This window comes from Herpailurus yagouaroundi, unplaced genomic scaffold, assembly GCF_014898765.1.
Source record: "Herpailurus yagouaroundi ecotype Mexico unplaced genomic scaffold, PumYag 159, whole genome shotgun sequence".
Classification (NCBI taxonomy): Eukaryota; Metazoa; Chordata; class Mammalia; order Carnivora; family Felidae; genus Herpailurus; species Herpailurus yagouaroundi.
Window position 1 is genome coordinate 5,576,931 of NW_024412400.1, and position 24,220 is coordinate 5,601,150.

Below are 24,220 nucleotides of genomic sequence, written 5' to 3' on the forward strand. Positions count from 1 at the left end.
GCCGAGCTAATGTAAATTTGGAGTTTGTGGGAACTTGTGGGCCCACCCCTGTCCCGCTGGGGTTTTCGAGCGCAGGAGGCGTTTTATGTTCCCAGGCTTCTACGACCTGACACATGGAAAGGCGGAGGACGGTTCGGCAGTTTAGACCCGTCAAACTGCTAATTCTTCTCACCTGTGAAAACATAACGGGCCTTATCTCGAGCAACCCTCTGCTGGCCCCGGTGGCTCTGAGGCTCAGCCCCAGAAGCCAGGGGGGAAGCCGGTCCCTTAATGTGGCTTTCTTCTCGCCGGGGTTGCGTTTTATGTGTCATCCTGCGTTTGAGCTGGAGCCGCCAGGAGCCGGCCCAGCCGCCCGCCCTGCGAGGGAAAGTGCTCGCTGAGATTTCTGGAGGCTGGGGGTGCAGCCCTGCTTCTGCCTGGGGATTCTGCAGCTGGGGCCCCCCGTGGGGAGGCTGCGGGAGCAGGGAGCAGCCGGCGAGCTTCCCGGGGTGCTGCTGAGGGGCCCTGGGGAAGCTCGGGGATCTGTTCCTCTCGCCCCCCGCCCCCCGCCCGGAATCGAGTACCAACTCTCAAGACCACCTGGCAGGAAATGCTCCGGTGAGGGTGGGTCTTCCTTGGCTCCGTGTGTCCCCAGAGATCCTTGGTGACCCTTTGTGTCGTCAATGTGTGGGCGTTGAGGGATTGGGCTCAGGGCGCCGGGAATTAAGACAGGACCCACATTCTTGCCGGCTCAGTCAGTAGAGCGTGCGACTCTAGATCTCAGGGTCGTGAGTTCGAGCCCCACGTTGAGTGTGGAGCCTACAAAGACAGGACCCACGTCCCTTCCCGTGAACCTGATACCGTGTCTCTGGGCCGGATTAGTATGGGTGTCCAGCCTTTGCTGAGGGTCCATCTGAAGGTCCCAGACTTTTGTTATCTGATGTATAGACCTCCACTCCTTTCAGCTGGGGTGCTGGGGAGGGAACAGCATCACTCTGCTGCCAGGGTAGGGGTGGATATCACGACCCCAAGGTGAAGGTGGCTTTCAGGACAAAGTGAGGGGAGCCTGGGCCACATCTCCAGGGAGGCTCTCTGGGGTCATTCTAACCTCTGCTAGGCTGCTTTTCCACAGACACGTGAGGGATAACTCTTTCTGTCGCAGGGTTAGGGGGCACAGTACACTTCACGATGTGCCTGGAACCTTTCCAGGTGAACGGCATCTCCTTTCTGGGCTGCTAGACGTAAGGAGCAGGTCATATTCTCGTTGAGCAGTGGCTTGGAATTTTCTACTCTTTGGACATCGGTGTAGGTCTTGTTCAGGGTCTCACCTTCCAAGTCCTCTTCCAAATGGCTTGTGGCTCAGCACACCCTGCCTGATTGGTGCCACTTAGTATTCTAAACACTGCTCTTGGGGCGCCTGGGTGGCCCAGTCGGTTAAGCGTCCGACTTCAGCTCAGGTCACGATCTCGCGGTCCGTGAGTTCGAGCCCCGCGTCGGGCTCTGGGCTGACGGCTCGGAGCCTGGAGCCTGCTTCCGATTCTGTGTCTCCCTCTCTCTCTGCCCCTCCCCCATTCATGCTCTGTCTCTCTCTGTCTCAAAAATAAAAAAAAAATAAACACTAAAAAATTTTTTTTAAATAAAAGTAAATAAATAAACACTGCTCTTGATCACTCTGGAAACAGTGCATACAAATGCAGGGCAGAATCGTTTCTGTGACATCTGTAGGGAGCTTGTTGCTAGTCCTGGCCCCCCCCCCCCCCCCCCCCCCGATGTCCTACGTCCACACAGCCCTGAATATGTCTCGTCTGTCTTCTTAGCGTGGCTTGCTCTTTTCCTCCAGTGGGGAGGGGCCCTGCAGGGGCCATCCTCCCCCACCCCACTGACCCCGGCAGTTTCCGGTTCAAGATAAAGGATGTAGAGCTTCCTTCTTGCCCTTATTCACGTGTGAACTATTCTATCTCTGGTTTGCCTTGGGACAGAGGATGTGGTTTATAATTCGACACTCCTGCTGTTTCTTTCCTATTGCCCCCTAAGTACGTATGTTTTGTGGGGGGGGGGAGGGGAAGAGGGGGGCACAGAAGAGAAATGGCATCTCTAAATTCCCTGCTTTTTATTTTTTATTTTTTTACTAAAGCATCCCACACATCCAGGAAAGTACCCATGTCATATATATGCAATTCAATGAATTATCATAAATCTGAGTAGACACTACTCAGGTTGGAAATAGAACATGATAAGCACCCCTGGAAAGCCCCCTCTCCCTAGGTACACCAGCCCCCTTGCTCCTCTCCAGAAGTAACCCATAGCATGACCTCTAGCACCAGTTAAATTTCACCTGCTCTGAACTTCAGATAAGTGGTCTCCGTGAGTACCCGTTGGGTCTCCTGTCTTTTGCCCGGTGTTGTATTTGTGAGATTTACCTGCGGAGCTGTGGTTGGCCAGCACTTGGCATTTTCGGCCCTTTCGGTTTCGCCTTCTAGTAGGTGTGAAGTGGCCTCTCACTTGGGTTTCTCTGACAACTAATGCAGTTGAAGATCTTGTCTATGTTCATTCGCCATTTGGTTATCTCCTTTCGTCAAGTATCTGGCCCACTATTCTATTGGTCTGTATTTTTTTTTTTTTTTCTGATTTATAGGAGTTCTTCATAGATTGTGGATAGGAACTCTTTGCTTGGATGTGTTCCCAGCCAGTCTTAAGCTTTAAATGTGCCTGGAGAGGGGCGCTTGGGTGGCTCGGTTGGTTAAGCCTCTGACTCTTGATTTTGGCTCAGGCCACGATCTCACAGTTCATGAGATCGAGCCCTGTGTCGGGCTCTGTGCTGTCAGTGTGGAGCCTACTTGGGATTCTCTCTCTCCCTCTGCCCCTCCCCCACTCATGCTCGTTCTCTCTCTCTCTCTCTCTCTCTCTCTCTCTCTCAAAATAAACATTTAAAAGTAATGTGCCTGGAGAAAATCTAACAGGCTCACTGTTGGAGGCCCTCCCCCTTGGGCCCCCTAGAGCATTCAGGCAGCCCACCCACCACTGGGTGAGGATTTAAGCATTGGCCTCCTCTTTGCCGGTACTGGGTTGTGACAGAATGTCCTTTCTTCTTGATGTGCAGGGTCCTTGTGGGCGCACCAAAGGCAGAGTCCAAGTACAGCACTTCAGTGAAGTCCCCCGGGGCTGTGTTTAAGTGCCGCGTCCACACCAACCCTGACCGGAGATGCACCGAATTAGACATGGCTCGAGGTGGGTGGATATCACTGCCAAGGTGGAAATGGGTTCCGTGCCCTCCCACTTCCTCTTTTTCTTCTCAGGGTGGCCTGATCATCCGTCCCCTCTCCCTTCCTTCCTCCTTCCCTTCCTCCTCCCTTCCTTCCTTTCTTCCTCCCTTCTTCCTCCCTCCCTCCCTCCCTCTCTCCTTCCCTCCCTCTCTCCTTCCCTCCCTTCCTCCTTCCTCCCTCCCTCTCTTCTTCCTCCCTCCCTTCCTGTCTTCCTCTCTTCCTTCCTTCCTCCCTCCCTCCCTCCTTCATTCCTCCCTCCCTCCTTCCCTCCCTCTCTTCCTCCCTCCCCTCCCTTCCATCCATCCATCCATCCATCCATCCATCCATCCATCATATGCTAGGTACCTGTTACTCATTAATCACTGAGACATACTGGTGAACAAAACAAAGATCTTGCCATCGTCGACCTTACAAATTAGTGGGCCAAGAGACATTAAAATGAGTAGTTGAGTGCAAGAATACCAGAGGGGAGCTGGGTAGTTGATCTACACCTGATTGGAAGGACTCACGGTAGTTAGCCGGGCAGGTATGGGAGGCAGAACATCCAAGCAGAGGAAGCATGTGCCATTTTAAAGCTCCGAGTGAGGGCAGTGCAGCTGGAGTGGCGGGCAGGAGCGGAAGTGGAGGGGGTTGGCAGGGTGAGCTGGGGCTGGCTCACACAGGGCCCAGTAGACCAGAGTAAAGTGTTAAGATTTCATGCTGTGCATGAAGGGGGAGGCCATTAAAATTTATCGCAGGTTTTATATTTTAAGTAAGGAAAGATGTGATAGACTTCAAAGCTCACCTTGTAGTCCAGTGGAAAATACATGATCTATCGTCTTTGGAATCAGGTGACTCTGCCTGGGTTCAGAGCCTAGCTCTGCTAGTTACTAGTTGGGACTTACTGCGAAAGTCCCGCAGCCTCTTTGGCCTCAGTTTCCTTGCCTGTAAAGTCAGGACTAAGATACCTACTTTACCTGACTACCTTGAGAAGGACAAATGAGATAATAGAGGTGACACATAGATCTGTACATAGAGCTATTTCATTATAATCCCTTTGTGTCCTCACTTTCTCCAAAGTTCTTTCCCATCTAGAGCTTCTAATTTTTTTTTTTTAATGAAGAATTGTCATGATATTCGTTAGCTGAAAAGGACAGCTGTCCATCGTGCCATTGTGTTCTTTAGTGCTGCTCAAAATGTCCGGTTTGCAAACTGCTCATTACTGGTACGTGACAGATGAAGGAGCTAGCTTCAGAACGTAAATCACTGCACCACTTCCCTCCTCGAGGAAGTCTTGCGATGAAAAAAGTATTGGTTGAATCAAACGGCATGCATCGCGCTGGAGTTGATTTCCATTTTGTTCCAAGTTCCTTATTTCCTCACTGGCAGGTGACCAGCACTTGGACCGTAGACCACCCTTTGAAAAGCAGCCAACGGAACATCATTTCTCTAAGCAAGTCTGGCTTTTCTCTTTTTCATCCAGGGAAGAATCGGGGCATGTCGTGTGGAAAGACCTGCCGGGAAGACAGGGATGATGAGTGGATGGGGGTGAGCCTGGCCCGGCAGCCCAAGGCTGATGGCCGCGTGCTGGTAAGTGCGGCACTCTGAGGGTGAATGACTTCTAGATGCCTTAGGAAGGCTGGGCGGCACGGTGACAGGGGCGTGGCCTTGAGGTCGTTGCCCGTTCTGGACTACTGCTTGAACAGATGACTGATCTTTTTATTTTTTTTCATCTGTCAGATTTCAGTGCCCGTCCCGGGGTGCGGAGATATGGCTGTTGAAACGTGATCGTGTTTGTTGCATAAGTATTTTTGTGAATGTGTGTCTTTTAAGTTGAGGTATAGTGAGCATAAAGTGCACAGAACTTAAGATTGTAGTTTTATTTTTGACAAAGGTACACTCCTGTGTGACGCCCTGACCCCCATCGAGTTATGGACTATCTCTGTCATCCCAGAAAGTTCTCTTATGTTCCTTACAAATCAGTTCCTCCCACCCCAAGGCAACCACTCTCATGATCAGTACTACCATGGGTTCCTTTCGATTTTTCTAGAACTTTGTATAAATGGAAAGCTACCTGTGTGCTCTTTTGGGTAAGACTTCTTTCACTCAATACTTCTGAGATTAACTTCTGTGTATCAGCAGTTTATTCCTATTTATTCCTACATAGTATTACACGTTAGGAAACCCATGTTATTTTTGGCCCTCTGCAGTTGACCTTTGAACAACACGGGTTGGGACTGCATGGGTCCACTTATTCGTGGATGGTTTACAGCACTCTAAGTGTATTTTCTGTTCCGTGTGATTTTCTTAATGTTTTCTTTCCTTTAGTTTATTGTAAGAAGAGAGTAGTACATATAAGACACAAAATCTGTGTTAACCTCCTTTGATGTTCTTGGTCAACTGTTAGGTCAACAAATAGGTCAACTATTCGTGAAGTTGTTGGGGAGTCAAAAGTTATATGCAGATTTTCAACTGCATGAGAGGGTCAGTGCCCCTAACCCCCACTGTCATTCAAGGGTCAACTATATTTGGCTTCCAAAGTGCATGTGGCCTTCTCAGGTCCGTTAGGTGCGTCGAGGAGGTGCAAAGAAAAGTCTTTGTCCTGGAGGCTTTTCGAGAGCTACGCCGTCCAGTGAGGTAGTTGCCAGCCACGTGGAGTCTGTGCATTTTAAGCCAATCTAATCAAATATTCGGTCCTCTGTACTAGCCACATTTCAAGTGATAAGTAACAGCATGTGGCTACTGGCTACTGTGTTGGACAGCGCACAGAGGAAACCCTTCCGTCGCCACAGAGACTTTTACTGGACTCCACGAGACAGGCGTTTGTAACTGCCTCCGAAGTTTTGTCCACTTTTTCTTTTTTCTTTTACTCTCTCCTGCGGAGGTATGACCCTACATACCGACGCACGCAACTTGATGCGGACGGCTTGGTGGCCTTTTCATACACATGCTCCTGCATCCCGTAGCTAAGGCCAGAGCGTTCCCCTACGCCCCTCTCCGCTGAGAGAACCAGCATTCTGACTTCATAGGCCTTTTCTTTTCATTGGCTTTTCTTGGAAGCTGTGTGAAGCGTTTTCTCATAAAAGCAGAAGATCAAGGAGGGAAAACACTACCAGCTGCCCTTCATTGAGGGCTTCCTCCGGGCCACGTGCTGTAAAGTTGAGGGTTTTATATATTTATATTTTATCCCAGGAGAAACAGGTTTTCCTTCAGGATCTGGGCAAAATGTTTCCTTCCCTGCCTGAGGAGCCCGCTTTTGTGTTAAACTTCTCCACGGAAGAGGCTATTTGTGTGAATTCGGCCTGCCTTCTCACCACAAAGTTAGCATCTGCCCCTGGTCAGCCCCTTGGGGGAGGGAAGAAGCAGCTGGATGCTGTCACCAGTGTGGAGGGACCTTCCTACTGGAACCACTGTCGGTCTGCGCAGGGCCCCCAGCCCCTCTGTTTGTCTCTGTGTCCAGTTTGCGGGCTGCCCTGGACCATCTCCAGGCCTCCAGACGTAGTGGCCTGACCCTGACCGGACGACTCGGCCCCAGGACGGCTGGAATGTTGTCCGCCACCCTCTAGAAAGGAGGGAAGAAGCTTATCCATCTATAAATCAGGGTGGCCTGAGGTCAAGACTCAGCACAGAGGCGGTGGCGGTCTGGGGGAGGCAGCCCACACGATGCTGCAGGGTGCGTGGAGCCGAGAGCCAGAGGCTGCTCCGGTGAAAACGTTTCTTCCTCCCACAGAAAGATGAGCTCTGTGCAGCCAAGAGCTTATTTCCAGAGAGTTCTGTGTCGCCGCCGATCAGAGGAGGGGGCCACCTCTGGGGACACGAACGGCAGTGAGGATCGTGGTGATGAGTTAGCAAAGGAAGCTGAGAAGGCGGAGCTGGGGCTCAGGGTGATGGTGCCACGACAGGGCAGCCTGCCGTGATAACCCAGTTCTCGTTCATCGCACGCAGAGCTGTTTTCCTCATGTCTTACACGAGCCCGGCTTCATTCGATAAGCCAGCCTGTGGGTGCTGGGGAAAGAGGGCACCCAACAGCATCCGTTTTCCTCGTGGCTTTGTTGTTTTCACTGTGGTCAAAGACACAACCTAAAATTTACCATCTTACCCGTTTTTAAACGAGCAGCACAGTAGTGTTACCGGTGTGCACATTGTTGGGCTACAGACCTCTCAACTTTTTCACCTTGTAAAACAAACTCTGCATGGAACACTTACCCCCATCCCTCTCCCCCCCAGTCTCTGGCAACCACCATCCTTCTGTTTCTAAGAGTTGAACCGCTTTCGATAACAACGTGAGTGGAATCATGCAGTATTTATCTTGCCGTCGGCTTATTTCGCTTGGCATGATGTCCTCAAGTTTCATCTGTGTTGTAGCGTGTGACAGTATTTCTTTTTTCTAGGGCCGAATACTATTCTATCCACTGACGGATGTTTGGGTGGCCTGGTTGTTGTGAACAATGTTGCTATGACCACAGGTGTGCGATGATCTCTTCAAGATCCTGTTTTCAGTGTTTTTGTATAGCTGTCCAGAGGTGGCATCACCAAACCCTATGGAAATTCTATTTTCAATTTTTTTGGAGGCACTGCCACCCTGTTTTCCCACAGTGGCCGCACCATTTTACATTCTCACCAACAGTGCACAAGAGAAGGGTTCCACTTTCTCCACATCGTTGCCGACAGGTTTTTTCTTTTTTTCTTCTTTTCTTTAAGAGTGGCCATCCTGATGGGTGCAAGATGGTATCTCATGGTGGGTTTGATTTGAATTTCCCTGGGAATTGGTGATACCGAGCATCTTTTCACGTGCTTCCTGGCTATTTGTATGTCCTCTTTGGAGAAATGTCTGTTTGACTCCTTTGCCCATGTTTAAGTTGGATTGTTTGTTGTTGTTGAGTTGTCCTGGTGGCTTTTTGCACCTGTGGCGTCTTGCTAGGAAAGGCTTGTCCTGAGTCTCCTCTGTTCCCGGCCCCCTCCGTCCTCCCAGTTGAGACTCTGCTTCCTCCTTGAGGCCTGTCATTGGTGACTGCGCTTTCTGGAATAAGCCTAGCATCTTGTGTGTCATTCGGAAGTCAGCATTATGTTGTGACCTTTGTAAGTGTAGTTTATCTTGCATGTAGGTCTCCTTTTTTATGGAAGCTGCCTGGGGAGAGACCGCATTTTTTTCACCCTTTTCACTGTCAGTTATCAGTGCCTAGAGATGGTCTCTCTAAGGAGGGGTATCCAAAAGTATGTTTGAATAATGGAAGGGCAGAGCGTCACTATTAAAACAATTAGAAAGCAAATCAGTTGCCATCTCTCCTTGGTGGCTGAGTGGTTGATGGAAGCATGAGGCAAAATGCTGTAAAACAGCCCTAGAAATGATAGGTGACAAGGTACAAGGAGTGGTGACTTCATCCATATTTACATTTTGGAGGCCTCGTATCCATTTGCTTTTTCTTTAAGGTGTCAAATCTACCTGTCAAGGCTTTCTGCTAGGCAGGCATTTGTTTTAAAATTAAACACAGGAAGATGGGTGTTATTCGAACACACTTTGAGCACTCAGGAGGTACCTGGGGTGTGAGCGTGGGACCTGTGTCCCCATGGAACGTAATATTGGATTCCATGGTGGCTTTGAAGAGGGGGAGGTGGGGTGAGTTTTTTTTTTTTTTTTTTTTTGAATGGCACCAGGTGCTGACTTCCAAGCATAGAACAGATGGAGAATTTGAAAGCCACGACAGGGTGTCAAGTGTCTCATCGACAAATGGCGTTTTCCGAGCCCTGAACCCGGCAACCAGCTCTGGTGGGCTGACTTTGGCTTAGTGTCTGCAGTCTGGGCTCATAGGTGTCGTGGTGCCTTCCTGTTTACCTCCAGTCTTCCTGTTTTCCATCCAGATGATACCAGATACAAACACAGCATCGGGATTAGGGGCAAGGCCCTTCCCACGCTGTCTGCCTGCTCCCCTGTGTGCAGACGACCGTTTAAGAAATAGAGAAGAAGCAGTCTTTGTTGCCATGGCCACCCAGGCAACTCCGCATAGGCACGGGCCCTTTTCTTGGATTTGGGAGGGCACCTCAGGATGTTCAAGTCTGATGTCTTCTGCTTGTCATTAGTCTCCAAGGCTCAGACAACAAATAATTGAAGCATCCAGATTATTCCTCGTGGCAGCGGCGTTCTGGGCTCTATGCCTCGTCCTTCCTAAACATCAGGGAGGCCCCTGTCTGCTCACGACTTCTCATCTGTCCACTTCTTTCAAAGCCGCGGCATACGGTGTTGCGTTTACTTCCATTGCCGTGTTTCCTGGTGGTGATGGCCAGAGAACGTCTAATGTGCTATAACACATACGGAGGAACGTACACAGATGATTTGTGTTCACTTCGATGAATTGTCATTGGGTCGGCAGTCTCAGAAGGACTTTCCCAGCATTCCAGAAGCCCCTTCCCTGGGCCTCCCAGGCTACTCCCTCCTCCCTTGGAGCCCTTGGAACAGGGCTGGGGGTGGGGGGGACTTCCTTGCCGGGTGGGGTGTTCTCAGTGGCCTGGGGCCTGGCCCTGGCTGTGCAGGGTGGACCTGAGGCGTGGTAACAGCTCTGGCCATCTGTGTAAGAGGGTGGGGTGGGGACCTACGTGTCTTTGTGGCTGAGCCATCGGGAGAGGCCCAGGATCCTCCCACCCCCTCCCCCAGAAGGACGTGCTGTTTCCATACAACAAAAAAGACCTTTGTCATAAATTGCTCATTTTCTCCTTTTTATTTTTTTTTGGGGGGGGGTAGTAAAAAACAATCCTTATAACTTGAAAGATGTCAAATTCTAAGGTTTGGGGTAATGTGAGACCATCTTCCCCTTTTTAGATCATTTGGAATCTGAGTTTGATTAGTCTTGTTGTTTCTAGAGAATGCGCTTCTTTTCCTGTTCTTCCCTGCTCTGCCCCCTTCCTCCCTCATGGCAGAACTCATTTGGAGAGATGGATGGGGTTAGTAATCCTTTGGAGACAGTCCCTAGGAATTTTTTTTAATGTAGGGGTCAGATTGACATGTGTGTGTATATATAATGATAATCAAGGCTAAACAGTCTTTTCTTTCTGTAATTTATATTCAGAAACAGTCTTCTTTGTTTCCCTACATGCATACTGCCTTTGACACTTTGATCTCTGACCTCACAGTATGCCTGAATTTTAGTTTAGTTTACTGTGAAATGCAATATTTGGATTTTCTAGGAATTCTCCAAGATCACTCCTTAAACAATTTATGGCACTTAAAAAAAACAAAACAAAAACAAATGAGGAGACAGTAAACTAGACATTAAATGCAGAATGTCCTTCCTTAGAAGAGTCAGCATGCCCCATGACAAATACCCGCCCCTTTGTACGGTCCCTCCAGCCCAGAAGTCCAATAAAACATGGTAAGCCCTGGAAGCCAAGGGCTTTGCTGAATCTATAAGCTAAACTGGAAGTAATTTACCAGCCAACTAGATAAGTGATTCAAGTTTGCAAGCCATCAGAACTGAGTCAGGGCTAAAAATTTAAGAAATCAACTGGTGAAGTGGAGTGATTATGTGCTTTGCGATAGATTTGCACAGGTCCTTGAGAAACTATGCTGTCGGCACAAAACTGTATCAAGTGGGGAGGAATGAAGGTGGTTTGCAGTATAAGGAACAACAAGAGGTTTTCCTGTGTAGTTTAATCTCACAGGGCAAGCACCAGTGTGTGGGCAGATTCACATTTCCGGTAGTTTTGCCCTTGGGCGGTGAGTGGCCTTGTCTTCAAGGGTCCTGTGGGCGGTGGATTTGAAGGAATCAAGAGCAGACAGGCTGGCAGGCAGTGATTTTCATCGGAAGATGATCTGAGGGATGACCAAGCCCCAAAGAGGCCCCTCTCTCCCTTGGTGACCTGGGTATTTCATTCGACCCCAGAATGGTTATCTCAGGGGTGTTGGGACCTCTGGGTACGCCAGTAACAACAGTTACTAGATCTCCCTTAGGGGGTGGGTTTGACTGCTCCTCAGGCAGGAATGGGAACGTTTTTAAAAAATTTATTTATTTTTTAATTTACATCCACATTAGCATATAGTGCAACAATGATTTCAGGAGTAGATTCCTTAACACCCCTTCCCCATTTAGCCCATCCCCCCTCCCGCCACCCCTCCAGCAACCCTCAGTTTGTTCTCCATGTTTAAGAGTCTCTTATGTGTTGTGCCCCTTCCTGTTTTTATATTACTTTTGCTTCCCTTCCCTTATGTTCACCTGTTTGTCTCTTAAATTCCTCATATGAGTGAAGTCATGTGATATTTGTCTTTCTCTGACTGACTAAATTCACTTAGAATAATACCCTCTAGTTCCATCCATGTAGTTGCAAATGGCGAGATTTCTTTCTTTCTTATTGGCAAGTAATACTCCATTGTATACCTATACCACATGTTCTTTATCCATGCATCTGTCGATGGACATTTGGGCTCTTTCCATACTTTGGCTATTGTCAATAATGCTGCTATAAACACTGGGGTGCGCGTACCCCTTTGAAAAACCGCACACCTGTATCCCTTGGATAAATGCCTAGTACTGCAACTGCTGGGTCGTAGGTCGTTCTATTTTTAATTTTTTGAGGAACCTCCATACTCTTTTCCAGAGTGGCTGCACCAGTTTGCATTCCCACCAGCAGCGCAAAAGACATCCTCTTTCTCCACATCCTCGCCAACATCTGTTGTTGCCCGAGTTGTTAATGTGAGCCATTCTGACAGGTGTGAGGTGGTATCTCATTTGGTTTTGATTTGTATTCCCCTGATGATGAGTGATGTTGAGCATTTTGTCATGTGTCTGTTTGCCATCTTGATGTCTTCTTTGGAGAAGTGTCTATTCATGTCTTTTGCCCATTTCTTCACTGGATTATTTGTTTTTTTTGGGTTTTGAGTTTGATAGGTTCTTTATAGATTTTGGATCTTAATCCTTTATCTGATCTGTCATTTGCAAATATCTTCTCCTATTCTGTAGGTTGCCTTTTAGCTTTGCTGATCGTTTCCTTCATTGTGCAGAAGATTTTTATGTTGATGAGGTCCCAATAGTTCATTTTTGCTTTTGTTTCCCTTGCGTCCGGAGACGTGTTAAATAAGAAGTTGCTGGGGCTGAGGTCAAAGAGGTTTTTGCCTGCTTTCTCCTCTAGGATTTTGATGGCTTCTTATCTTACTTTTAGGTCTTTCATCCATTTTGAGTTTATTTTTGTGTATGATGTAAGAAAGTGGTCCAGGTTCATTCTTCTGCATGTCATCATCCAGTTTTCCCAGCACCACTTGCTGAAGAGACTGTCTTTGTAACATTGGTTATTCTTTCCTGCTTTGTCAAAGATTAGTTGGCCATACGTTTGTGGGTCCATTTCCGGTTCTCTATTCTGTTCCATTGACCCAGATGTCTGTTTTTGTGCCAGTACCATACTGCCTTGATGATTGCAGCTTTGTAATACAGCTTGAAGTCGGGGATTGTGATGCCTCCAGCTTTGGTTTTCTTTTTCAAGATCGCTTTGGCTATTCGGGGTCTTTTGTGGTTCCATACAAATTGTAGGATTGTGTGTTCTAGCTCTGTGAAGAATGCTGGTGTTATCTTGATAGGGATTGCCGGAATGGGAACTTTCAAATGGAAAATGGACAAGGTTTTCTAGTGAGACAAGGAGGACGCTGAAGCCGTGGGTTCCTCCGCGGTAGGCAGCACTTGCTGGCTCTGAGACTTAAGGGAGCCACGCTGACCCTTGGGCTTCCTGTGTGGCAAATAGGAATTCCCAAGACGTCTCTGGCCTCCCTCTAGCATTGCAGAAGAAATCAAATGTGGGCCCTGTAGATGCCGAACGTTGTGACCTGTTGTGCATTCGAAGGAAAGAGACCAAGAAGTTAAAAGGTCTGATTATTCTGGGATGCCAAAATATTTGACGGCTCAGTCAGTTGAGCGTCCGACTCTCGATCTTGGCTCAGGTCGTAATCTCATGGTTCGTGAGATTGAACCCCACCTTGGGCTCCACACTGGCAGTTCAGAGCCTGCTTGGGATACTCTCTCTCTCTCTCTCTCTGTTCCTCCCCTAGTCTCTCTCACACTCAAAATAAATAAACTTTAAACAAACAAGCAAAAGTTCTGATTATTTTAGAATGCAATATTTTAGGAAAATACATTTGTAGGCCAGAGTGGACCGGGGGCAGAAGTGAGTGTGTGTCCATGAGAAACAGGCTGGGCAGAGTGCCCGCCCTCACGGGAAGCGGGTCGGCCCCTAACCAAACTTGTGGGTGCTGGGGTGTGCGAGGTCGTGCGCACACATGTAACTGGAGCGGGCAGGTGTGTCCGAGTGGGGGACTTCTGTGGTGGGTGGGGAAGGACACGCCCCTCCCGCGTTCCTGCTGCTCCCCCCAGCCCAGCATCCGTTGGACGTTCACTTCCACTCTTGCCCGCCTGCGGGCTCCACACCGTGGCTACGTTCTCTCTCTAAACTGTAAACCAGGTCATGCCACTCACCTGTGTGAGACTGTCGGCTTCCCTTGCACGTCCACGAAGGTAATAGTCCCCACGGTCTGCAAGACCCCCGTGGGCTGGCCCCATCCCCTCTCTGACCTCTTCCCTCCCACCACAGTCCAGACCCGCCCACCTTCCTTTCCCTCGAACCTTCAAGCCTTTTGCGGGGGCTTCCTCTGCACCCAGTGACCCCTCTCCCGGAACACTGTCCTGCACCCTCAGCGTGGCTGGTTTGCTCTCCTGTCTCCCTGACCTCCATCCTTCCCACCTCCAGAGTCTCTGTCCCATAACTCCGGTCTTTCCTTCCCGGTGCTCAGCACTAGGTACAGTCCTCATTGGTTTACGTATTTGTTTCCTGTCTCGTCCTAGTAGCCTCCTGGGGTTTGCTCATGTAGGTTGCCGATGCCCCAAACAGCTGGTGCCAAGCTCTGGCGGGACAGGAGGGAGGGTGGCTTTCTGGCCCCTCTGCCCCTCTCCTCCCACACAACCACCAGGTGTTGCCTGGGTTCTGCTTTGGGACCTGCTGGGGCTGACTTTCCTGCTCTGACCCCCCTCTCTGTCCTTTAGGCCTGTGCCCACCGCTGGAAGAACATCTACTATGAAACAGACCACATCCTGCCCCATGGCTTCTGTTACATCATCCCGTCCAACCTCCAGGCCAAAGGCAGGACGCTGATCCCCTGCTATGAAGGTGAGAGCTGCTGATTCTCACCCCGATCCCCATGCCAGATCTCCACCCCCAAGGTGCCCAAAGCCACGCCCATCATCTCCGTTCCCCTCAGCTTCCCAAATTCTGACCAGAGGCAGCCCTGGGTCCCTGATTGGCCTCTTGGCACCCACAGCCCCACCCAGGGAATGGGGTGACAAGGGGGCCATGGTTCCAGGCCCTGCCCAGCCCGGCCCATCTCTGCCCCAGAGTCCACGGTGCTTACAGAGCTATGTGAAGTCTCAGACCGAGATTCACTGAGCCTCAGCCAAGCCATCAGGCAGAGGCACTGCCACATGCTGTGCAGCCTTGTAAAACGTACTTTCTCTCTCTGGACCTCAGTGTCCTCACCTGAAAATTCAGAGGTTGGCCCAGAGAGTCTCCACAGTCCCAGCTCCCAAAGGATCCTCATGCTCCGGAGACAGCTCCACGGACAAACATCCTGAGGCAGGGGGAAGAGGAGACTCAGGATTCAGTCATTCCGTGACATCCCACGGCTGACCTTCCTTCCCATGCGGTCTGTGCACCTCATGGTAGTTTTCAGACCTTGCCAAGGGGCACCTGGGGTCTTAGAAGGAAATGTATTTCTCAGGCTCCCTGCTTAAAACCTCCAAACACCTGGGCACTGGACCATGAGCTGATCATCATCATCACTGTTGTTATTATTATTTCTTAAAAAATTCTTTTTGAGCTGATCGTTATTTAGCTCAGTTGAACTTGAGCTTGAAGGGTTCAGGAAACACTCTCCTTTTCATCAGTTTTATAGCTTGTGCATCAGGTTTTCTTTGCTTAGTTCCGAGTGAGATAGAACTCGTTTCCTCTTTAAGTGCTGTGCTGGTTATAGTCCCCCTAATTTATTTGTTTGGACCCAAGTCTCCACCAGCCTCTGTTCACGTTTCCTCTGGGTCTCCCTGGGGTTTCCCAGGTTTCAAATCTGTGGCCACCAAAAATGATTCTGAGAAATGCTGCCTGGGCACATTCATTTTTCTGCCTCATGGAGGACCCTCCAGGGCCCTGAAGGGGACTCAAGTGTCCCGAGCAGGTGTTCCGTGCAATGCCCCCGCAGAAGAACTGGCAGGGTCCCTGCAGGAGACGCCAACCCCATCCTTCCGTGAGGGTGAGCCTTGTTCTTTTCCCGTGTCAGCATTTGGTCAGCTGTCACCAGGCCATGTGGGGAAATTGAACTCTGGCCCCCTTTGTCTCTGCATTGTCCCGGTCAGAAGAAAAACTTCATCTGAAAAATAGGTGTGATGTAGTCCGTCAAGAGGGAGGGATAGATAGTATGAAGACACAAATAAGGGGTCAAGGCGGTGTCCTGACTGCCCCAGCCTATTCCTCACTTTGTCCCCCCAGGAAGAAAAGGCAAAGCCCCTGGAACAACTTTTTGGGTAGCTCGTTGGCCCAGGGAGAGGTGAGGAAATCGATAGAGGTACTGAAGGCAGTGACGATGGAATCCAAACTAGTTACGCAACATGACCAGCATGTTGGTTTTCCCAGGAGACGTGTTGTGAAATATGGACACGTTGCCGTCCCCAGCGATTCCTCTGTGTACCCCTATAAGAATCAGAACGCAAAAGGACAGACCTCTGACGCGGTCGCTGGAGCCCAGTGTTATGTGCACCACCAGCCACCATGGCTCACGCTTCCGGCACGTCTGTTGTCCTCAGATGTGAGATCAGCACTAGGCCGGTGTTGGTTTGGGGACTTCACACATTCTCTCACTTAATCGTTACAATCCCTTAGAACGTAGCTATTCTTTGCTTGGGTTTGAAGAGGGGTAGTTTTCTGGAGGTTGTTCTAGAAGACGCCAGTGGGGGCGTGGGAAACGAGAAAGGGTAGGAATCGCAGCCCAATAAGGGATGCCGCCTAACAGGCTACCGTCATGGGCAAGTCTCGGGAGCTTGGGGGCCAGCATGGAGCACACCTTGGAATTACCCACCTGAAGAGTGTGGGGGCTGGAGTCTTTCCACCATTCTGTCCTGCCGTGTGTGGGGGCAGGGCAAGGCCCCTGGCGGAGAGATGTAGGTGCCGGAGGCCAGGCTGCGTCACGGAAATGGTGAGGGCCGAGGGGAAATGGGTGGGGCCCCCAAAGGTGGGCCTGGAGGTTGGCCTTCTCCTGTGACAGATGAGGAAGCTGAGACTCCATTTAAATAAGTTGCTGGAGGTCACTCCTACAGTAAATGTTAGAGCTGGGATTTGGATTTCTCGTCTGTCTGACCTCAGCAAGTCATTTTGTGCCCTCTTGGTTAGTGGTGATTTCTGTGTGTGTTTTGAAATTTCCAACTTAAATGAGACTTTAATAAGAGCCAGTCAACAACCCTCACAGAACAAGAGAGGGCGACTGAACTACCCAGACGTGAACGTTTTGGGTGTCGGTGCTCTCAAGAGCAGGCCCTGCCTGCCTTCCCCGTTGCTGGTGGCTCTGGTGTGATGCTTGGCAGGAAGATGTGAGCCAAGGAGGGCCACAGCGAGGCCAGGTGACTGTTCCACAAGTGTCCCTCATTCACAAGTGTGTGTGAGCTCTGGGCCTTCAGAGGTGTTGTGTGTGTCCCCCACCCCACCCCACCCCCCTGGGTGCTTGGGATCCTCACCATAGGACATGGCCCCTGTGGCTCACTGGTCCCACACGAGCTACGTGTGGAACAGACTTGAACTGAACCTACAGCCAGAGCCCAACTAGATGGCCAAACCCCAGCTGATCTGTAGGAGTGGGAGTGAGAAACGAATGCCTGTTATCTGTCACAGATTTTGTGGTTATTATGCAGTTTAAGCTGACACGGGGCTCATCTCGTGATCCCAGATTGCTCACACGACAGTGGATGTGGGATCAGCTCAGGCTTCCAGGATTACTCTTCCGCTGTTCCTTGGCTTAATGGTGGCCAAATGGAGCCAGCCAAAAAATAAGCAAAATGGTGGTCCTTCTTCACCCCGTCCCTCTGCCTAATCCTCCTTTCCCATGAGCACACACACACTTCCGTGTCCCAACTCAACACTCCCCCAGGAGTGTTAGTGTATAAGAGCAGCCCCTAGAACAATGGGGCACTGAAGAGAATGTTTCTGTGGTGCTTGGTCCTGTGGAGGCAAGAGTGGTAAGTGCTCAGATTTCTCTAGAAGACTGGCTTGGCAGGATGGGGGATGCCGGCCACAGAGAACCCTGGCCTGGGCTCTGTTGACTTTGGGGATGTCCACCTCCCAGTTCTGTGGACTACTTTTGGTCTTAAAGCAACCAAATTTTCTCTTAATGTGGAAAAACTCGGTGACTCAGGCTCTCTGGTCCAAGTGGGGGATCACGTTACAGCTAAGTACGGTACAACTAAAATATTTCACAATTTGACAGGACCTTTTGGATATCATCTCGACCAGCCTATCTTTATTGAGGTCTAGAGATGCGGTGTGGCTTGCTCCGGGCCAAGTTTTTCGTTCCCTCCCGTTATTCATGTGCCATGCAATGGAGAGGCCAAGTAGCCTGGTGGCTAAGAGCACAGACTCCGGACCCAGACTGCCAGGGTTCGAGTCCTAGCTCTGCCACATTGTTAATGTGCTGAGCTGTGCCTAAGCTACCTCAGGGGTCTGTGAAGAGGACGAAGTGAGTTAAAACTTGTAAGTTCTTAGAACAGTGCCCTGTGTGCGTGTCCACGTGAGCGTGCGCACTAAGCATATATGTGCTTGTAGTCTGTATTCCGTGCTAATGTACTATATGCACGCTAGGCAAGTGTTTGTCAATCACTGTGGGGTTCCTGATTTGTCTGCTAGGAATAAAATCCACACAATCTTAAGTGCCTGATAAATCAAACCCAAGTGACCCAGTGCCAGCTGTCAAGCTCCCCATCCACAGGGGAAAACAGTGGAAACGTGATGTTTCACAAGTGGGAGAGCCACGCGGGGGAGAGAATCTCATGCCAGCGTAAATACTACAGGGCACCTCTCCCCAAGGGCCCAAGCCGCATCCCGGGTCTAAGTGGCCTTAAGACAGCTTACTTCAATTTGCAACTCCTGGAGGAATGGATACCCCCTTAGAGTCTGCACCCGGCTGGGGCTCACGGAAGAAAGGAACGGTGGGAATCCCAGTGTCGGTCGTGGTGGTGGGTGCTGGGAGGGGAGGAGGGGGCCCGGCTGCTTCTGGGTGTGCATTTTGTGGGATAGCTGGAGGACCACTGAAGGGCGTAGGAAGCTGGGCTGGGGCCTGCTCTTCTGTGCCTCTGTGGCCTCACGCCTGTGGCTGGGCCCTCCGTGGGAATACATGCCGTGATGCCTCCCTGGCATTACTTCGGAAGGTTATTGTCAGGGGCTCATGAGAAATTTCAGAAGTGCTAAGAAAGACCACACATTGTTCTCTCGTTGCGGCCTTATTATGGGTCTCGCTGAGGGTCACCTGTGCTCTCTTCAGAATGTTGCAAGTTTGGTTTAATAGAGGAAAGCCTCGAAGTATGTGGGCCCCTGGCCAAACTGTCTCAAAACTTTTGAATTCTTAAAAAATCGGTCTTTGGCACAAAGACATTTTTCTCATGACTTTTCAGGTGCTTCCTGTTTCTGGGTGGGTGGGAAATGCTATCAGAATATCCTGTTTGGAACCAGGAAATGTAAAGGGAATGGGAAACAAAAATGAACTTAGGACACAAAGTAAACCAGTGGAGCATGCCATTAAGTCAGCCGTTTAGTTTATGTTTGATAAGAACAGCATCATTGCTACCATATGTTGTTTGGTTTTATCAGAACGTGTGGGAAACCGAGAGCTTCAGTGGGACGGTGAGGGGGGAAGCTAGTTGTAAACTGCAGAGAAAGCTCTGTGAAGCCTGGGACTGTCAACCAAGTCCTACTTGGGGGCTCCCAGAAGTTAAGTCAGTGCATGGAGACTCTGAGGCACAGAGATGTCTTTCATCGTTTGCCCTTGAGCCCACCGAGGCAAGAAGCCAGAGCTCGGCAGCAGTGGGGTCTGAACAAGGCCTCTTTTTACCGCGACAGAAAAAGCCTCACGAATATGGAAAAACCAGGGAGGAGCTCTGCTAAATTACCAAAAAGTGGTCCAGGTAAAACACTGATGAACAGGAGCAGGCAGAGCAACATTGGATATTAGCCCCGGTTTCAGAATCACTTGTCCCTGTGGTTGCACCCACAGCTCCTACTTTGGGTGACTTTGAGCTTCGGGACCCTCATCTGTAAAAATGGGGAGATTAATCCCTCCTGAAGAGGTATTTGAGATATATCAGGTGCCTAACATAGTTCGGAGCTCAGGGTGAACCCTCAGTAAGTATGATTTTTCTAATTAAGTGCTGTTACAGTATCCTTAAACCTTCTGAGAAGGTTTCTAGCCGATCCTGCTTTAATGACTAGATAATGAAGGCTGTAGAAAGTCGGATATTACAAAAATGATTTGAAGGCTCTGTGAAAAGATTATAATTTCTTAAATATCTTTAGACATCCTGTTGGCACGATTTATTTGCTTGGTGAGATCTCCTCTCCCCTCCCCCCCCCCCCCCCTTTTTTTTCTTTTTGTTTTTGTAGATGCTCTCAAATTTAATTCATGCCCTGTTTAAACCTTCTCATGTTGGGAATTGTTAGGGTCTGAATTTATCAAATTTTACTGTGCTTTAAAATTGTCCCATTGATTCCCAAGATTTCTGTGCCACTTCTTTCTTATCTGGGTGTGACTGGCCTTTTATTCCCAGCTGATTTGTATCTCTCAGGACGGTGCTTATTTCTAGAGAAGGAAATAGATCACCCATTCAGATGTGAAGTTTTTATTCCCCCCTGTCTAATGTTGAATGCTGTGGCTCTACAGGGGATAAAAATCAATCAAGGTCCATTTACAAATGAAAAGGGTTTGAGGTTTTGTCTTGTTTGGTTGTGTTTTTGTTTTGTTTTGGAGAGATCCCTAAAAGGCTAAGTTGATCCATTTAAAAATTCAAGAACAAGCCCCATACATTTTTATTAAATAAAGAACTCTACATTTACATAGGATTTTATGGTTTCCAAAGAGCTTTCATAAACATTATCTCATTTAAGTAAATACAGCAAATTTAAAAACAGATGTAGTTCTGTGTTATAGCCAGTCAAGGCGGAGAGGGACCCTGAGGAGGAGAGAGAGAGGGAGGGTGGCCAGAGGGAAACGCCAGGGCCAGAAGAAGAGACCAGCTCTGTGGCAGTGGCTCTTGGGGCTCAGGGAACCCCATCAAGATTTCCGTTTTGTGCCAAGAATGTTACCACGGGCACAAATATATTCTGTATTCCAAACATGTTTCCATGCATCGTGTGGAATCCTTGACTGCTCAGACCGCATCGTCTAACATTTCCTTCTGGACGTCCAAATGTGAGGAATCTCCTCTCCTAAAATTGCAAATCTGTATGATGGGTATCCTGGGTTTTATTCCTCTCACGGAAACTTAACAGTTTCAGAGTTACCTACCGGCTGCCAGGTATTGTGTTAGGTAATTAACACTTATGATCCTCCTGAGTAGTGACATCATTTTGGGGGTAAGTATTCTTATCCCCATTATACAGATGAGAAAACAGGCTTGGGGAGGATGGTGAAGGTCCCAGGCTCATTAAGCAGAGAAATGATTGTTGGCTTTTAAGTTTAGAGAAGGTTTCTTTGCACCACCTGTTCTGTTGGGGTGTTGGTTTTCTTTGTGACTACTGGGGTGCTGTGGCCCATCGCTCAGCAAAATCTCCTGTTATGTCATAATTTTATCCTGAATTTTTAGGACAGTACACTAGAGACTTTTCAAGCTACGTTGCAGTTGTAACCGTAGACGCAAACTATAGACAAGTTCCAGCAGGTGCAGGGGGCAGATGGGGCCCCTCAGCCTGATAACATGTACTGGGAGGCCCATCTGCTCTGCGTCCTAGATCTTTCCTTACTGTAGGCATTTGGTATCACGTCTGAGCAGTGGTTTGTCCATGCGTCAGGGGTAGTCATTCCCTGAGTCTGTTAGCTTCGGTCATCATGTGAATTCTATTCTGTTCGGAGTTGGGACTCTCACTGAGATGTGACTGTCCCGTGTTCGGGGTCACTTTTTTTTGGAGGGACGAAAGCTAACACAGCGTGCGTTGTTGGTCATTTTGGGCTGCCGTAAGGAAAGTACCACAGCCGCGGCAGCTGCAAACAACAGGCACCTATATCTCACTGTTCTGGAGGCTGGGAAGCCCAAGGTCAAGGCCCTGGCCGATTTGGCATCTGGTGAGGACGCTCTTCTGTGTCCTCACGTGGTGGAGAGCAGAGAGAGACAAACTCCCTTACGTCTTTCGGGACTCACAAGAGGGCACCACGCCCATTTATGGGGGCTCTACCCTCATGACCTCACCTAATGCTGGTCACCTGCCGAGGCCCCATCACTCGATACCGTTGCATCGGGGATTAGGGTTTCAAGATATGAATTCTAGGGTGAAACGAACACGTCGCCTATGACACACAGTACGTTGAATGCAGGTATATGATTTTGTGCCTGTACAGTTGCTCGCTTCTGCTTCTGAAGTTGGCAAGATCAGGGGCACCTGGGTGGCGCAGTCGGTTAAGCGTCCGACTTCAGCCAGGTCACGATCTCGCGGTCCATGAGTTCGAGCCCCGCGTCAGGCTCTGGGCTAATGGCTCAGAGCCTGGAGCCTGTTTCCGATTCTGTGTCTCCCTCTCTCTCTGCCCCTCCCCCGTTCATGCTCTGTCTCTCTCTGTCCCAAAAATAAATAAACGTTGAAAAAAAAATTTTTTTGAAGTTGGCAAGATTGGTAGTGGATTCTGGGTGTGGAAGGAACTATTTCAGGGCTACAAAACATTAAAACCCTTTCAGAATTTTTGCAAAAAATACAAAACGTGACATTTACCATCGTAACCGTTTCTAAGTGTGCCGTTGGGGTATCGCATACATGCGTTGTCGTGCAAACACCGCTGTCCATCTTGAGAACTTTGTCAGCGTCCCAGACTGAAACTCTGTCCCCCCGAGACAACGCCCCATTCGCTCCACCGCACCCCCTCGCCCCCCACCGCCGCCCCTGCAGGCCCTGACAACTGCCTTTCTGTCTCCATGAGTTTCACCACTTCAGACGCCTCGTGGAAGTGCAATCATACAGTATTTGTCCTTTTGCGACTGGCTTATTTCACTTAACATGATGTCCTCAGGGGCATCCGTATTGTAGCACGCATTAGAGTTTCCTTCCCTAAGACTTCATATTCCACTGAATGAATGCCACAGTTTGTGTATCCATTCATCCATCGATGGAAAACTTTTTTTTTTTTTTTTAAAGGATAAGAATTTTATCACTGCAGATGTGCTCTGTGAAGCATGATGGTGTGGGCATTCAGGAGCCCTGCCCTTTCTTCCTGACTCAGCCTAATTTGCTGTGTGCCTTGCAACAGACTCCTTGCCCTCTCTGAGCAATAGGGACTCCATCTGTAAAATAAATGGATAGGATTCGAATTATAGACATGCTCTAAAGATCTCTTCCCCTCTTAAAGCTTCTCTCTATTGTAAGTTTCTGGCTTTCTGTAGTTTGCCTTATAATGCCCACCATTGCTTAATTATTAAATAAACACAAATTTTTTAATGTTTATTTATTTTTGAGAGAGAGAGAGAGAGACAGATACGAGTGGGGGAGGGGCAGAGAGAGAGGGAGACGCAGAATGTGAAGCAGGCTCCAGGCTCTGAGCTGTCTCAGTGCAGAGTCCGATGCGGGGCTCGAACTCACAGACCGCAAGATCACAGTCCTTACTCATGTCATACATTGATGAGGCTGACCTGAGCTGAAGTCGGATGCTTGACCGACTGAGCCGCCCAGGCGCCCCTAATTGTTAATTATTTTGATAAAATGGTTTCCTTTCTTCTCTAACCTAGCTATTTAGGTTATTTTTTTTTTTCCCACTTAGACTGTGGTCCCTTGCAACTGAGGATAGTTTTGTCTTTTCAGTTTTACATGTTGAGCTGCCCTTCTTACTAGCAGAGATCTGTCTTCCCGAATTCATTGTCCTCTAAATTGTAGCTGAATGATTAGTTACTTGGTATTCACTCAGAAATTGAGCAAAAATTCAGAAACGACTTAAGACTAGAAGGCTATTTTTGTCTCTGTTTCATGGCTAAGTTCAGGAGCTACGGGAAAAATAATTTTAAAATCGACGCATTGCAAAGACTATCTTTGAGAGCCGAACCTTTCTGAAATAGGAAGAGAGATCAGAAGGAATAATATGTTACGCTGCATGTAAATCTTGATCCTTCCCTGGGCTGGTTTTATCCCACCAGCAGTTGGGGAAGAGGTGCAGGAGGTGACCCCACCCAATTAAATTCTTGATCGAATTAAAATTCATTAGCGTAAGGTCCATGTATTGAGTCGTGGGTTGTGAACACTTGGAAACCACTATTTTTTTTCCTCTCTGAATTGCCTTCTGTTTAGACAGGGCTTAGTAAAGGCAGCAGCTCACCCAAGGAAAATACTACCGTTTATTAGAACGGAGGAGCCACACAAGTTAATGGATCAGCGTGTGCCGCCGGCCAAGAAATTCAAACCCACCCACGGCAACCTGTTCCCACCTCCGCCATGTGGTTTCCGGGTCCCCCTTGTTCAGCCACATCTTTGGCTTCTCGGATTCAGTCCCGCTGGATTAAACGGTGTTAGGTTTGTTGTTGCATCCGTGGGCTGCTGTCATGCCAAGCCTGATTCCCCTTTGCTGCTTCAAGGTGGATAAATGTTTTGTTCCACGGCGGCAGGGGCGGGTACGGGCTTGTTGTAGCTCTCTGCCCGGCCACATCCTTGGGGCAGGTGGAGATTGTGTGGACATGGCCAGGAGTCGCCAATGTGGGGCCCACAGCCTGTGTTTGTGCAGGAGAAGTTCTTCTGCGGACACAGGCGTCTGGAGGTCCGACCCC

The 24,220-nt window shown here is 49.2% G+C and overlaps 1 protein-coding gene across 5 annotated transcripts in view; it reads left to right on the plus strand.

Moving 5' to 3' along the window:
* The first annotated feature begins 3,043 nt into the window (after nucleotides 1-3,043).
* The window catches only part of ITGA9 (integrin subunit alpha 9), a 343,812-nt gene continuing 322,635 nt past the window's right edge, over nucleotides 3,044-24,220 (plus strand). For 4 of the 5 annotated variants that reach the window (XM_040479774.1, XM_040479773.1, XM_040479775.1 and 1 more), the window contains exons 1-3: nucleotides 3,045-3,207; nucleotides 4,705-4,811; nucleotides 14,234-14,357. In XM_040479774.1, the coding sequence (XP_040335708.1) occupies nucleotides 3,072-3,207; nucleotides 4,705-4,811; nucleotides 14,234-14,357 (367 nt within the window). In that variant the 5' untranslated portion in view covers nucleotides 3,045-3,071. Of the gene's footprint in view, nucleotides 3,208-4,704; nucleotides 4,812-14,233; nucleotides 14,358-24,220 lie in introns of all 5 variants that reach the window. The other variant, XM_040479772.1, reaches the window with a different exon arrangement.